General features: G+C 49.9%; 2 protein-coding genes across 2 annotated transcripts in view; one reads left to right on the forward strand and one right to left on the reverse strand.

Moving 5' to 3' along the window:
- The window catches only part of ATP5MJ (ATP synthase membrane subunit j), a 27,019-nt gene extending 11,932 nt beyond the window's left edge, over window positions 1-15,087 (reverse strand). Inside the window, exons 1-2 of the mRNA XM_083166105.1 lie at window positions 15,073-15,087; window positions 12,748-13,239 (exon numbers count right to left, since the gene is read on the reverse strand). Coding sequence (XP_083022231.1) covers window positions 12,748-13,239; window positions 15,073-15,087 — 507 coding nt within the window. The remainder of the gene's footprint in view (window positions 1-12,747; window positions 13,240-15,072) is intronic.
- A 23-nt stretch (window positions 15,088-15,110) lies between these two features.
- On the forward strand, window positions 15,111-15,905 carry LOC146049583 (cyclin-dependent kinase 5 activator 1-like). Its single transcript, XM_083166106.1, has one exon. It carries the CDS (start codon window positions 15,111-15,113, stop codon window positions 15,903-15,905), a length of 795 nt encoding a protein of 264 aa, XP_083022232.1.
- The last annotated feature ends 253 nt before the right edge of the window (window positions 15,906-16,158 follow it).

Here is a 16,158-nt window from a genome sequence, read left to right on the forward strand (position 1 = left end):
TTCACTGCACAACACCCCTCTTCACTGCACAACACCCCTTTTCACTGCACAACACTCCTCTGCACTGCACAACACCCCTCTGCGCTGCACAACACCCCTCCTCACTGCACAACCCCCTCTTCACTGCACAACACCCCTCTTCACTGCACAACACCCCTCTTCACTGCACAACACTCCTCTGCACTGCACAGCACCCCTCTGCACAACACGACCAGACCCTTGTGCACAGCTTGTGGAAGCGTGTGTGAAATGGCGCTGAATTCTCGGGACGCAGAGCCTTTAAAGACTCTGCGTCTCACGAGAATCTGATGCGAGATTACCGCGTTCGGCCTCACTCGCGCTTCCGTACAAAGCCGGAAACTGACGAGCGCGGCGAGTTTATTGTGTTTACATAGCATTGCCTACCATAGGATTGTGTGGCTGTTGTTATGGTGCTTGTCAGACCTGTCGGGATCCTTCTATACTGTATTTTGATTGATTGTTATACTTTCATAATATGAATGCAATGCTGGCATTTTTCCAAGTACATCATGATATATGTGTGCACCATCGAGGAGATATTGATGGGGTCCTGACATAGGCACCCGGATATTCGCCACCGGAGCCATGGCCGTGCGTTTCTATGTACATGTCTTTTGTGTTCCCGAAACTGGAATTTATGCCGTATCCGCTCTGGTAGTGGGAGCAGCGCTGGAGAGACCTTGATGCGCTCCGTTCTTGTTTTCCCATTGAGCGAAGGACTATGGGCCTTATTTTAGTTCACTCTTTCTGACAAAATCCTTCTTAGATGGACAAAACCATGTGCACTGCAGGTGGGGCAGATGTAACTTGTGCAGATATAATTAGATTTGGGTGGGGTTTTACTTCAAAGTGAGATTTATATTGCAGTGTAAAAATAAAGCAGCCAGTATTTTCCCTTCACAGAAACAAAATAACTCACCCAAATCTAATTCTCTCTGCACATTTTACATCTGCCCCCCTGCAGTGCACATGGTTTTGCCCATCTAAGAAGGATTTTGTCAGAAAGAGTGAACCAAAATAAGGCCCTATGTGTTGTGTGATTACTGCATGTTTTTAATAAAGATACTCGGTACTAGTTTCCTAGCACGGCGCCCACGATATTAAGTTGTATGGCATCACATTGCATGCGGACGTATGGCATGCAATGCGATTTTAAATTGTATAAGCACCCTAATGGGTGCTTAAAATGTTAAATGCACCCCCACGCCACCCCCAGTGTGGCGAGCGCGTTAGGGGCGTCGGTACGCATCCTCCAACCTTTTCATACCCCCACTATCCACATCGGCGTGGAGTTGATTTAAAATAGTGTGGCAAGCGCAGCTCACCACCGAGCCCAAAGCGTGGCGAAGAGAACACGTACCGCTGCGCTCGCCACGCTTCGAGTTCGCGCTGATAGCACAGGTGGCGTGGGGGTGCTTTTAACATTGTAAGCACCTATTACGGTGCTTATACAATTATTTATCTTATAGGGGGCACATTTAACATTGAAAACACCCATTAGGGTGCTTATACAATTTAAAATCGTATAACATCGGCTAACATCGCATCGCATACCATCGTATGCCTTATGGTATGCGATGCGATGGGCGCCGTGCTAGGAAACAAGTACCAGATACTCTCTTTTGGATGTTTGTCAGCGGTGGCAAGGAAGCGGAAGTGCGTTCACTGACCCGAAAGCATGCCGCTGTAAATTCGTGCTAGTACCTGAGATTACATCTGAGAGACATGTAAGTCTAACTGCGCTGATTTTGGCGGGCACCAGGCAGCATTTGGTCAGTCATATTTGTGCTCTGAAAGGTAGTCATACCAAATGAAACAGGCTGTTGAGAAATGCTGTCAGATGTACTACCTTGTGTTATCTGCAAATGATACGTAAAGCTGTGGCCTGTTTTTTGACCATTATTCTGCCATGTGTAATACGATTTTGGATGCATTAATAACTTGTATTTCCAGCTATCTCCATGCCACCCAACATGACCCATTCCAGGAGGGACAAAATTCTCTGCTCCTGGACATCCTTGCCAGTTGCAGAGGTGGGACTGCACCACTGTCGCAAATTCAAATAGGGGAGCTACACCTGCCAGTGAGTCCGGACTGTGGTGTTTGGTGTGCCAGTTGGTGTGGCTCCCCTATCTGAATTTTGGACCGTGCTGCAGCCCTACCTCTGCAACTGCCACTGGCATGGATGTCCAGAAAAAGAGCATCTTGTCTCTCCTGGAATTAGTCATGTTGGGAGGTGTGTATCTCTTAGATTATTCAAGTATCCTATCTACTTTTCTAATATTTACTGAAAAATATATCCCTTCCCTATAGGACTCTAAATAAGGTGGTAATGTATTCTACATTTCACCATTTTTCATCACTGTTTGAATTGCCTAGATGTCTTGAGTAGCTCATTAGCATAAATAACGCATCACAATCAGCAGGGGAAGGGGAATGTGAGGTCACGCTGCCCAGTGACATCACAAACAGCATGTGATGTCACAATGCCCAGTGTAAGCAGAGAACACCTCTGACCAACCATTTGGAATCGTTTGCTGCCTTGGACTGACCCAGGAAGCATCATTCCCAACGTGCTGGAAACAGACCGTTATTATTGGATTATTATTGGCAATCAGAACCACCACAGACCACAACCAGTGTCATAAAGAACAGGACACGGAATAACAATGTGGAATTGCCTGTCATTCCCGTGCTGCCGGAAGGTGAACCGTCCAGATGAAGAATCATCAAGTGGCGCCCAGCGCACGGCTACCCAGAACAACACTGGAGAATCTACTGAGAGACGCTCACTGATTGGGCGCTTCAGAAACTTCATGACTAAAAGAAGAAGACAGCGCATAAATGGCCAGGTCGATATTAGCCATCTCGTGCATGAGAGCCTGAAGACTTCACTGTCATGTGTGGACTTAACAACCCACACACAGGTCTTACAGGATACCTTGGCCATGAAGCCGGACATTGAGCCTGCTGAAGAAGAGCAAGACCTCTCACCACCTGAATCCAGGACGGTGCAGGCATCCACCAGCGAGCTGCTGGCCTGTCTTATGGCATTCCTCCGTCGCAGGTGCAAGCAGCCGGTGTCACCAATGCACATTGCTGAATGGATTGTTACGGTAGACAAATCTCTCACTGGAACATGGCAGCCCTTTGGCTTCCTCACACCGGTCAACTTAATGTTTCTGTACATGCTCTGCCGTGAAGTGATTGCATCAGAGCTGGACACCAAGCAGGAACTATTGGAAACACTGTCAACCTGTCTGTACATATCGTATTCATACATGGGCAGTCAACTAAACTGCCCAGTGAAGAATTTCATAGTCGACAGCTCAAGGGAAGTCTTCTGGAACCGTGTACTCTCTATTCTCAACCTAATGAGTGCAAAGATGCTCCGCTTCCATATGGATCCAAAATATTTCATCCAGATCTTGGAGGATCTTAAAGCTGAAATTCTGTTGCAATGAATTAAAGCAACAGCTCTGGCTTGGGAACCAAAAAGAGACCCACACACAGGCTTGGGAACCAAAGACAAAGAGACCCACACGCAGGCTTGGGAACCGAAGACAAAGAGACCCACATACAGGCTTGGGAACCAAAGACAAAGAGACCCACACACAGGCTTGGGAACCAAAGACAAAGAGACCCACACGCAGGCTTGGGAACCAAAGACAAAGAGACCCACACGCAGGCTTGGGAACCGAGGACAAAGAGACCCACACACAGGCTTGGGAACCGAAGACAAAGAGACCCACACACAGGCTTGGGAACCGAAGACAAAGAGACCCACATACAGGCTTGGGAACCAAAGACAAAGAGACCCACACACAGGCTTGGGAACCAAAGACAAAGAGACCCACACGCAGGCTTGGGAACCGAAGACAAAGAGACCCACATACAGGCTTGGGAACCAAAGACAAAGAGACCCACACACAGGCTTGGGAACCAAAGACAAAGAGACCCACACGCAGGCTTGGGAACCAAAGACAAAGAGACCCACATACAGGCTTGGGAACCGAAGACAAAGAGACCCACACACAGGCTTGGGAACCGAAGACAAAGAGACCCACACACAGGCTTGGGAACCGAAGACAAAGAGACCCACATACAGGCTTGGGAACCTGAGACAAAGAGACCCACACACAGGCTTGGGAACCTGAGACAAAGAGACCCATCCCATCCCATCCCCCTCCCCTCCCCCCCCCCCCCCCCTCCCCACCCGTGGCTGTTTTTGCATGGCTATCGGGCGTGGCCCCTTGGCGATGGGGTTACCAGTTCTTTAAGAATTGGTAGTGGCACAGCCACCATGGACCAACGCAATATTCACTCTAGAGCAAAACAAAAAATGTGGAAAAGCAGCACTGAGTGTACTAAAAAAATATACTATGAACCAATCGGACTGGTCTTACAAATAAAGAAACAGGTACTTGTGAGTTATCCGGGCGCCCGATTTTAGATCGGGTACCATCGGATCGCGTCGCATCGCGTGTTAACCAAATGGCATGCGATGCGACGCGACGAGATCAGCACCCGATTTTAGCAGTGTACCCGATTTTAACATTGGAATCAATGTAAAATGGTCCCTGAGACCCGATTTTACATTAATTTCAATGTAAAAATGGCCAAAACCCCCAAAAAGTAACAAAATTTAAATCCCATCCCCATTGTTAACGCCACTCCACTATTGACGCCAACCCGAAGCGTGGCGAGCGCAGCGAGCCCACGAGGGGCGGCGGTACGCGTCCTCCGACCTTTTCATGCCCTACTATCCACTAGGGCGTGGAGTGAGAATAGAATAGTGTGGCGAGCGCAGCGAGCCACCGAGGCCCGAAGCGTGGCGAGCCCCGCGAGGGGACGCGGATACCTGTGAAGCCCGCGAAGGGACGCGCTTACCTGTGAAGGTATCCGCGTCCCCTCGCCACGCTTCGGGCCTCGGTGGCTCGCTGCGCTCGCCACACTATTCTATTCTCACTCCACCCCCTAGTGGATAGTAGGGCATGAAAAGGTCGGAGGACACGTACCGCCGCCCCTTGCGGGCTCGCTGCGCTCGCCACGCTTCGGGTTCACGTTGATAGTAGCCTGGTTGTGAACATCCAATATCATTCATCAATATCATTCATATCTGACACATTAAGGACAACAGAATTTAAGGAATAACTGTAATCGCGTCGCGTCGCGTGGCATTGTATACCATACAATGCGACGCGATTACGACGCGATTTTGGATACGATGAAATTTCAAGGGAAATCGCGTCGCATCGCGTCGCATCGTACTCTTATTGTACTGACATTCAATTTCAACATCGGGCGCCCGGATAACTCACAAGTACCAAGAAACATTTTAATAAACATGTTGGGACCAATATGTAAAAACATAAATAAAAATAATATAAACAATAAATTGTAATAAGGAATATGGGTACTTATGTAGTAACTGGGCTGCCGATTTTTAAATCGGGTCCATCGCATCGGATCGCACCCGACCATATCGCATGCGATGCGATGCGATGCGATGGACCCGATTTTTCCATAGGATTCAATGTTAAAATGGACTCTGTCTATTTTAACATAGAATTCAATGGGAAAAGGGGTCCTTTTCATACCCCTACTATCCAAGTGGGCATGGAGTTGGATATAAACCTGTGGCGAGCGTAGCGAGCCACCGAGCCCGAAGCGTGGCGAGCGTAGCGAGCCCCGCGAGGGGACACAGAATACCGTCCCCTCGCGGGGCTCGCTTCGCTCGCCACGCTTCGGGCTCGGTGGCTCGCTACGCTCGCCACAGGTTTATATCCAACTCCATGCCCACTTGGATAGTAGGGGTATGAAAAGGACCCCTTTTTCCCATTGAATTCCATGTTAAAATGGACTCAGTCCATTTTAACATTGAATCCTATGGAAAAATCGGGTCATCGCATCGCATGGTCGTATGCGATGCGATGCGATATCGCATCGCATCGCATCTGATTGTATGCCTTAACTTAAGGCATACAATCAAAAAATCGGCAGCCCAGATACTACATAAGTACCGGAATATGTTGTTTTTTTTTTTTTGTTTTTTTTTATTACTAGTGCACTAGACTTATAAATGCTACCTTTTCAGTTCCTGGTAAAGCCTGAATTAGGATGTTTGGATCTGTCCGTTCCTATTATGCCCTGTATGTCACTCCAAAGGATAAATAAGAGTGGTATTTTAATTACCGTTCATGGTACTTGTGTATTATCACGGCGCCCAAGATTTCCATCTTACAACATCGTTTTGGTCGCATCGCATTCGATGAGATGTTATGTGACCCGATTTTTAATTGTACAGGCACCCTGATGGGTGATTACTATGTTAAATGCCCCCATGTAATCCGCGTCCCCTCGCTGCGCTCGCCACGCTTCGGGCTCGGTGGCTCGCCACACTATATAAATTCAACTCCACGCTGACGTGGATAGTGGGGGTATGAAAAGGTGCCACGCTTCGGGTTGGCGTTGATAGTGGGGGTGGCGTTAACAATGGGGGTGCATTTAACATAGTAATCCCCCATCAGGGTGCTTGTATAATTTAACATCGCATCCCATCGCATGCCATTTTAATGGCATGCGATATTTTATTGTACACTATTGCTCTTTGGACCCGAAAATCGGGTCCCATCGCATCCAATCGCATACCTTAATTAGTGGTATGCGATGCGATGGGCGCTGTGATAATACACAAGTACCCCGTTCACTTCTATGGGCACAGTCACCCACTGTTGTTTGCCTCCTGGGCAGGTGTTTTTGGCTTGTCCATGAAAGGGTCCAATTCACCAAAAGGAGGATAGCTGGTGGTGTAGGGGCTTGATGTCAAAACCTCCTGTGCTATGGTCGGCAAGAAGAATTTAGGGCTGGTTCGGCTAGGTCCAAATACCAGCAAAAGTCAAAGAGGTAAATACCAGGACTGACGCGTTTCACTGTGTCAAACGGCTTTATCCACTCTAGACTTCATACATCTCATGCAGAACCAATATAGCACTTACTGTCTCCCTGTCATGGCAGCATTTCAGTATGTTCTTTACAAACGGTTCGCTGATAATCCCGGTTCCCTAGAACAGTGGTTCCCAACCCTGGTCCTCAAATACCCCCCAACAGTGCACGTTTTCCAGGTCACCCAGCAGGTGCACTCATTATTCAGGCACATTTGAAAAGATCCACAGGTGGAGTTAATTATGTCACTTGTGTTTCTGTGTGGAGACCTGGAAAACGTGTACTGTTGGGGGTATTGAGGACCAGGGTTGGGAACCACTGCCCTAGAACAAAGCATATTTGCTGGTGGAATCCATAAAGCTTTATCTTTCAAGCAGAGGTGGGAATTCATCCCAGTTGCCTGGAGGCATGTTAAAATTTGGTGCTCCCCCCTCTACTTAAAAAAAAGGTGTAAAAATAGCTGTTGGGGCATAATAACAATATTCAGCTGTCTGCAGCATGAATCAGCGCTCACCGGCGGGTGCCATCTCATAGCCCAGCAGCAGTGGAGGGTGCACAGTTGCTTGCTGCAGCACAGGCTGAGCAGAACCAGGCAGGAATTGTCCTGTCCACTATTGCAGGTGTCAGCAGGGCTCCCGGGACAGAACCAATTAACTCAAAGCTCTATTGTAAGGCTACGGTCACACTTGGATCCCACTGTGAACCAGCAGGTGTTCTCAGGGCCAGCAAGAGAAATTTTTGGGGCCCCATACACTGATATCTCAGCCTCCTCACCCCCTCAAATGCTATCACTCCTTGTCACTATGCTGGAACTTAAACTGGACGCACTGCGGTCTGCGTTCTATCACACTGACACGGACCCTTACCCACTGCTGGTGCTCTATCACACTGATGCACTCACTTACCCTGTGGCCTGCCACGTTAGCCTCACCACAGTAGTTACCCACCTCCCAATGGTGTACACGCACCCACCCTCCCCTCGGACACAGTTAAACCCCCCCCCCCCCTTAGTACACAAAGTTAAACCCCCTTCCACATATTCCACAGTCCCCTCCCTCCTTAAGGCAAAGTTGTATACAGAGACTAAAGGTGCCCATACACTTGTAAGATTTATCTTCAGATCTGGCTGGTTGGAACAAAAACATGGTTATGGATGAGGGACAGTTTGTCAGCAGGGCCGTTTCTAGAGGCGGACAAGCCGTGCAGCCGCCCGGGGCGCCGCACGGCTTGTCCGCCTCTGTTTAGCAGCCAGGGCGCCCGCCAGCTTCCCCCACACCGCTGTCCCCCCCGCACGCCCCGTCCGCCGCCCCAAAAAGATGATCTCTCTGGTGGACTTGGAGGGGAGAGGAGCGCATAAGTCTCTCCTTCCCCTCGCTGTGTCACTGGGCTGTTAGCCAATCAGCTCGCGGGACCTTTTCATGCCCTACTATCCACTAGGGCGTGGAGTGAGAATAGAATAGTGTGGCGAGCGCAGCGAGCCACCGAGGCCCGAAGCGTGGCGAGCGCAGCGTGGCGAGCCCCGCGAGGGGACGCGGATACCTGTGAAGCCCGCGAAGGGACGCGCTTACCTGTGAAGGTATCCGCGTCCGCTCGCCACGCTTCGGGCCTCGGTGGCTCGCTGCGCTCGCCACACTATTCTATTCTCACTCCACGCCCTAGTGGATAGTAGGGCATGAAAAGGTCGGAGGACACGTACCGCCGCCCCTCGCGGGCTCGCTGCGCTCGCCACGCTTCGGGTTCACGTTGATAGTAGCCTGGTTGTGAACATCCAATATCATTCATCAATATCATTCATATCTGACACATTAAGGACAACAGAATTTAAGGAATAACTGTAATCGCGTCGCGTCGCATCGCGTGGCATTGTATACCATACAATGCGACGCGATTACGACGCGATTTTGGATACGATGAAATTTCAAGGGAAATCGCGTCGCATCGCGTCGCATCGTACTCTTATTGTACTGACATTCAATTTCAACATCGGGCGCCCGGATAACTCACAAGTACCAAGAAACATTTTAATAAACATGTTGGGACCAATATGTAAAAACATAAATAAAAATAATATAAACAATAAATTGTAATAAGGAATATGTTGTTTTTTTTTTTTTTTTTTAATTACTAGTGCACTAGACTTATAAATGCTACCTTTTCAGTTCCTGGTAAAGCCTGAATTAGGATGTTTGGATCTGTCCGTTCCTATTATGCCCTGTATGTCACTCCAAAGGATAAATAAGAGTGGTATTTTAATTACCGTTCATGGTACTTGTGTATTATCACGGCGCCCAAGATTTCCATCTTACAACATCGTTTTGGTCGCATCGCATTCGATGAGATGTTATGTGACCCGATTTTTAATTGTACAGGCACCCTGATGGGTGATTACTATGTTAAATGCCCCCATGTAATCCGCGTCCCCTCGCTGCGCTCGCCACGCTTCGGGCTCGGTGGCTCGCCACACTATATAAATTCAACTCCACGCTGACGTGGATAGTGGGGGTATGAAAAGGTGCCACGCTTCGGGTTGGCGTTGATAGTGGGGGTGGCGTTAACAATGGGGGTGCATTTAACATAGTAATCCCCCATCAGGGTGCTTGTATAATTTAACATCGCATCCCATCGCATGCCATTTTAATGGCATGCGATATTTTATTGTACACTATTGCTCTTTGGACCCGAAAATCGGGTCCCATCGCATCCAATCGCATACCTTAATTAGTGGTATGCGATGCGATGGGCGCCGTGATAATACACAAGTACCCCGTTCACTTCTATGGGCACAGTCACCCACTGTTGTTTGCCTCCTGGGCAGGTGTTTTTGGCTGGTCCATGCAGGGCCGGTGCTAGGGTGTCCGGCGCCCTCCTGCAAACCATAAAGTTTGCGCCCTTTCACATTGCCATTGCAACAAGCTGCAGCCCGATTGTGGGAGCGTATGCAACATGTGATCCTATGGAGGATCTCCGGTGCATGTACATGTAGGCATACACCATCTCAGTGCTGTGTCCGCAAAATGTTGCAGGCACTAAAGGTGCCCATACACACTGCGAGATATACATATGTTATGGGCTAGGTCGCATCACATGGCATGCATGCAATGTGTGTGCGATGCGATCCGAAAGCAGTACAAAAAGTATGTGCAGCACATACTTTTTGTACTGTGCGATGGGATGCCCACAGGAGCGCACTTCGCATCGCACGCTGCTATTGCAGCGTGTATGGCCACCTTTAGGCACATAACCCAGCCCATTATTTAAAAAGTATCTAAATTAATATAAAAAAAATCTAAAATTATTAAAATATTTGTTATAAACATGTATAATAAAAGACTCACTGTTCTTTTGCTGTTGCACAGTCCCTCCCCTTCTATCTGTGTAGGCAGGATGCTGAGGACGCCATTACAACCCTCTTGTGACTGAGGGGGAAAGGAGGGGAGAGAAGGAGGAGATGGAAGAAGAGGGGAGGAGATAGAGGGGGTGGAGTGTTGATGACTGGCAGTGGCACTGGCACAGCTCACTGAGAAGAGGGAAGGAAGGGGAGGCGGCGCTGCTGCCTGTTTGACATTTGATTGACAGCTGACAGGCGCAGGGTGCAATGGGTAGGGGGCGGATCCGGACATGACATGGCATTCACAGACAGTGCTACATGCCTCATCGCAAGTGACTAAGAGGGGGCAGGTGGCAGGAGGAGGACAGTGTGTGCGCGGTGCAGGGAGCTGCTCAGCTTGCTGTCAGACAGGCACTGCGGGCGGTGTGCAGGCTGTGTGCACTCGCGGTGCAGAAAGCAGCTGTTTATACTGCCGCCCGCCTGCTGTCAGACAGGCGCTACGAGCGGCGGGCAGAAGGCAGTGACAGTGAGGGCTGAGGTAGCTTTAGCAGAGCAGGGAGTGAGACAGCGCCTTTTCAGCATGGCGCCTCCCTGCTTTGCAGGAGCTGCTGAGTGGGTAGCGCCGGCCCTGGGTCCATGAAAGGGTCCAATTCACCAAAAGGAGGATAGCTGGTGGTGTAGGGGCTTGATGTCAAAACCTCCTGTGCTGTGGTCGGCAAGAAGAATGTAGGGCTGGTTCGGCTAGGTCCAAATACCAGCAAAAGTCAAAGAGGTAAATACCAGGACTGACGCGTTTCACTGTGTCAAACGGCTTTATCCACTCTAGACTTCATACATCTCATGCAGAACCAATATAGCACTTACTGTCTCCCTGTCATGGCAGCATTTCAGTATGTTCTTTACAAACGGTTCGCTGATAATCCCGGTTCCCTAGAACAGTGGTTCCCAACCCTGGTCCTCAAATACCCCCCAACAGTGCATGTTTTCCAGGTCACCCAGCAGGTGCACTCATTATTTAGAAGCATTTTCAAAGATCCACAGGTGGAGCTAATTAAGTCACTTGTGTTTCTGTGTGGAGACCTGGAAAACGTGCACTGTTGGGGGTACTTGAGGACCAGGGTTCGGAACCACTGCCCTAGAACAAAGCATATTTGCTGGTGGAATCCATAAAGCTTTATCTTTCAAGCAGAGGTGGGAATTCATCCCAGTTGCCTGGAGGCATGTTAAAATTTGGTGCTCCCCCCTCTACTTAAAAAAAAGGTGTAAAAATAGCTGTTGGGGCATAATAACAATATTCAGCTGTCTGCAGCATGAATCAGCGCTCACCGGCGGGTGCCATCTCATAGCCCAGCAGCAGTGGAGGGTGCACAGTTGCTTGCTGCAGCACAGGCTGAGCAGAACCAGGCAGGAATTGTCCTGTCCACTATTGCAGGTGTCAGCAGGGCTCCCGGGACAGAACCAATTAACTCAAAGCTCTATTGTAAGGCTACGGTCACACTTGGATCCCACTGTGAACCAGCAGGTGTTCTCAGGGCCAGCAAGAGAAATTTTTGGGGCCCCATACACTGATATCTCAGCCTCCTCACCCCCTTAAATGCTATCACTCCTTGTCACTATGCTGGAACTTAAACTGGACGCACTGCGGTCTGCGTTCTATCACACTGACACGGACCCTTACCCACTGCTGGTGCTCTATCACACTGATGCACTCACTTACCCTGTGGCCTGCCACGTTAGCCTCACCACATTAGTTACCCACCTCCCAATGGTGTACACGCACCCACCCTCCCCTCGGACACAGTTAAACCCCCCCCTTAGTACACAAAGTTAAACCCCCTTCCACATATTACACAGTCCCCTCCCTCCTTAAGGCAAAGTTGTATACAGAGCCCATACACTTGTAAGATTTATCTTCAGATCTGGCTGGTTGGAACAAAAACATGGTTATGGATGAGGGACAGTTTGTCAGTTTTCCAGCATTTCCAAGCAAATGGTCAACTGTCATTGGCTCTCATCCATAACCAAGTTTTTGTTCCAACCAGCCAGATCTGAAGATAAATCTGCGTGTTTAAAATCTCTGGGGTTACTTTACACATAATTACCCAGTACATGCCTGCTTCAGTGCTGCAGAGCTCCCTCCAGTGCTGCAGAGTTACCTCCAGCCTCGCAGTGTACCCAGTACATGCCTGCTCCAGTGCTGCAGAGCTCCCTCCAGTGCTGCAGAGTTACCTCCAGCCTCCCAGTGTACCCAGTACATGCCTGCTCCAGTGCTGCAGAGCTCCCTCCAGTGCTGCAGAGTTACCTCCAGCCTCCCAGTGTACCCAGTACATGCCTACTCCAGTGCTGCAGAGCTCCCCCGCCACCATCCATCCATGTTTTGTTTTCAATGGTCCCACCCCCCAGCCAGCCACACTGCAGACCTTCTGTGACCCCCAGCCAGCCACACTGTAGACCTTCTGTGCTCCCCAGCCAGCCACGCTGCAGACCTTCTGTGCTCCCCAGCCAGCCACGCTGCAGGCCTTCTGTGCTCCCCAGTCAGCCACGCTGCAGACCTTTCTGTGCTCCCCAGCAACACTGCAGACCTTCTTTGCCCCCCAGCCAGCAACACGGCAGACCGCTGCCCCCCCCAGCCAGCCACGCTGCAGACCTTGTGTGCTCCCCAGCCAGCCACGCTGCAGACCTTGTGTGCTCCCCAGCCAGCCACGCTGCAGACCTTTTATTCCCCCCAGCCAGCCACACTGCAGACCTGTGTCCCTCAGCCAGCCACACTGCAGAACTTCTGTGCTCCCCAGCCAGCCACACTGCAGACCTTCTGTGCTCCCCCAGCCAGCCACGCTGCAGACCTCCTGTGCTCCCCAGCCAGCCACGCTGCAGACCTTCTGTGCTCCCCAGCCAGCCACACTGCAGACCTTCTGTGCTCCCCAGCCAGTCACACTGCAGACCTTCTATGCTCCCCATCCAGCCACGCTGCAGACCTTCTGTGCCCCCCAGCCAGCCACACTGCAGACCTGTGCTCCCCAGCCAGCTACACTGCAGACCTTCTGTGCCCCCCCAGCCAGCCACACTGCAGAACTTCTGTGCTCCCCAGCCAGCCACACTGTAGACCTTTTGTTCCCCCCAGCCAACCATGCTGCATACCTTCTGTGCTCCCCAGCCAGCCACGCTGCAGACCTTCTGTGCTCCTCAGCCAGCCACACTGCAGACCTTCTGTGCCCCCCAGCCAGCCACACTGCAGACCTGTGCTCCCCAGCCAGCTAAACTGCAGACCTGGCGGGGTGGCGTGGGGGTGCTTTTAACATTGTAAGCACCTATTACGGTGCTTATACAATTATTTATCTTATAGGGGGCACATTTAACATTGAAAACACCCATTAGGGTGCTTATACAATTTAAAATCGGCTAGCATCGCATACCATCATATGCCTCATGGTATGCGATGCGATGGGCGCCGTGCTAGGAAACAAGTACCAGATACTCTCTTTTGGATGTTTGTCAGCGGTGGCCAGGAAGCGGAAGTGCGTTCACTGACCCGGAAGCATGCAAGTGTAAATTCGTGCTAGTACCTGAGATTACATCTGAGAGACATGTAAGTCTAACTGCGCTGATTTTGGCGGGCACCAGGCAGCTTTTGGTCAGTCATATTTGTGCTCTGAATAAAGGCATACCCTCCAACATGACCCATCCCATTAGGTACAAAATGCTCTGTTCCTGGACTTCCCTGCCAGTGACAGTTACAGATGTGAGCCTACAGCACAGTCCAATATTCAAAGAGGGGGGGGTCACATCAACTCTCAGTGATGTTTGGGATGGCAGCTGGTGTGGCTCCCCTTTTTGAATATTGGACTGTGCTGCAGGCTCACATCTGTAACTGCCACTGGCAGGGAAGTCCAGGAACAGAGCATTTTGTACCTAATGGAATGGGTCATGTTGGAGGGTATGTAAAGGTAGTCATACCAAATGAAACAGGCTGTTGAGCAATGCTGTCAGATGTACTACCTTGTGTTATCTGCAAATGATACGTAAAGCTGTGGCCTGTTTTTTCACCATTATTCTGCCATGTGTAATACGATTTTGGATGCATTAATAACTTGTATTTCCAGCTATCTCCATGCCACCCAACATGACCCATTCCAGGAGGGACAAAATTCTCTGCTCCTGGACATCCTTGCCAGTTGCAGAGGTGGGACTGCACCACTGTCGCAAATTCAAATAGGGGAGCTACACCTGCCAGTGAGTCCGGACTGTGGTGTTTGGTGTGCCAGTTGGTGTGGCTCCCCTATCTGAATTTTGGACCGTGCTGCAGCCCTACCTCTGCAACTGCCACTGGCATGGATGTCCAGAAACAGAGCATCTTGTCTCTCCTGGAATTAGTCATGTTGGGAGGTGTGTATCTCTTAGATTATTCAAGTATCCTATCTACTTTTCTAATATTCACTGAAAAATATATCCCTTCCCTATAGGACTCTAAATAAGGTGGTAATGTATTCTACATTTCACCATTCTTCATCACTGTTTGAATTGCCTAGATGTCTTGAGTAGCTCATTAGCATAAATAACGCATCACAATCAGCAGGGGAAGGGGAATGTGAGGTCACGCTGCCCAGTGACATCACAAACAGCATGTGATGTCACAATGCCCAGTGTAAGCAGAGAACACCTCTGACCAACCATTTGGAATCATTTGCTGCCTTGGACTGACCCAGGAAGCATCATTCCCAACGTGCTGGAAACAGACCGTTATTATTGGATTATTATTGGCAATTAGAACCACCACAGACCACAACCAGTGTCATAAAGAACAGGACACGGAATAACAATGTGGAATTGCCTGTCATTCCCGTGCTGCCGGAAGGTGAACCGTCCAGATGAAGAATCATCAAGTGGCGCCCAGCGCACGGCTACCCAGAACAACACTGGAGAACCTACTGAGAGACGCTCACTGATTGGGCGCTTCAGAAACTTTATCACTAAAAGAAGAAGACAGCGCATAAATGGCCAGGTCGATATTAGCCATCTCGTGCATGAGAGCCTGAAGACTTCCCTGTCATGTGTGGACTTAACAACCCACACACAGGTCTCACAGGATACCTTGGCCATGAAGCCTGACATTGAGCCTGCTGAAGAAGAGCAAGACCTCTCACCACCTGAATCCAGGACGGTGCAGGCATCCACCAGCGAGCTGCTGGCCTGTCTTATGGCGTTCCTCCGTCGCAGGTGCAAGCAGCCGGTGTCACCAATGCACATCGCTGAATGGATTGTTACGGTAGACAAATCTCTCACTGGAACATGGCAGCCCTTTGGCTTCCTCACACCGGTCAACTTAATGTTTCTGTACATGCTCTGCCGTGAAGTGATTGCATCAGAGCTGGACACCAAGCAGGAACTATTGGAAACACTGTCAACCTGTCTGTACATATCGTATTCATACATGGGCAGTGAACTAAACTGCCCAGTGAAGAATTTCATAGTCAACAGCTCAAGGGAAGTCTTCTGGAACCGTGTACTCTCTATTCTCAACCTAATGAGTGCAAAGATGCTCCGCTTCCATATGGATCCAAAATATTTCATCCAGATCTTGGAGGACCTTAAAGCTGAAATTCTGTTGCAATGAATTAAAGCAACAGCTCTGGCTTGGGAACCAAAAAGAGACCCACACACAGGCTTGGGAACCAAAGACAAAGAGACCCACACGCAGGCTTGGGAACCGAAGACAAAGAGACCCACATACAGGCTTGGGAACCAAAGACAAAGAGACCCACACACAGGCTTGGGAACCAAAGACAAAGAGACCCACAAGCAGGCTTGGGAACCAAAGACAAAGAGACCCACACGCAGGCTTGGGAACCGAAGACAAAGAGACCCAC

The sequence above is a fragment of the Crinia signifera genome, chromosome 12, assembly GCF_055691185.1.
Source record: "Crinia signifera chromosome 12, ASM5569118v1, whole genome shotgun sequence".
In the NCBI taxonomy this organism is placed as follows: Eukaryota; Metazoa; Chordata; class Amphibia; order Anura; family Myobatrachidae; genus Crinia; species Crinia signifera.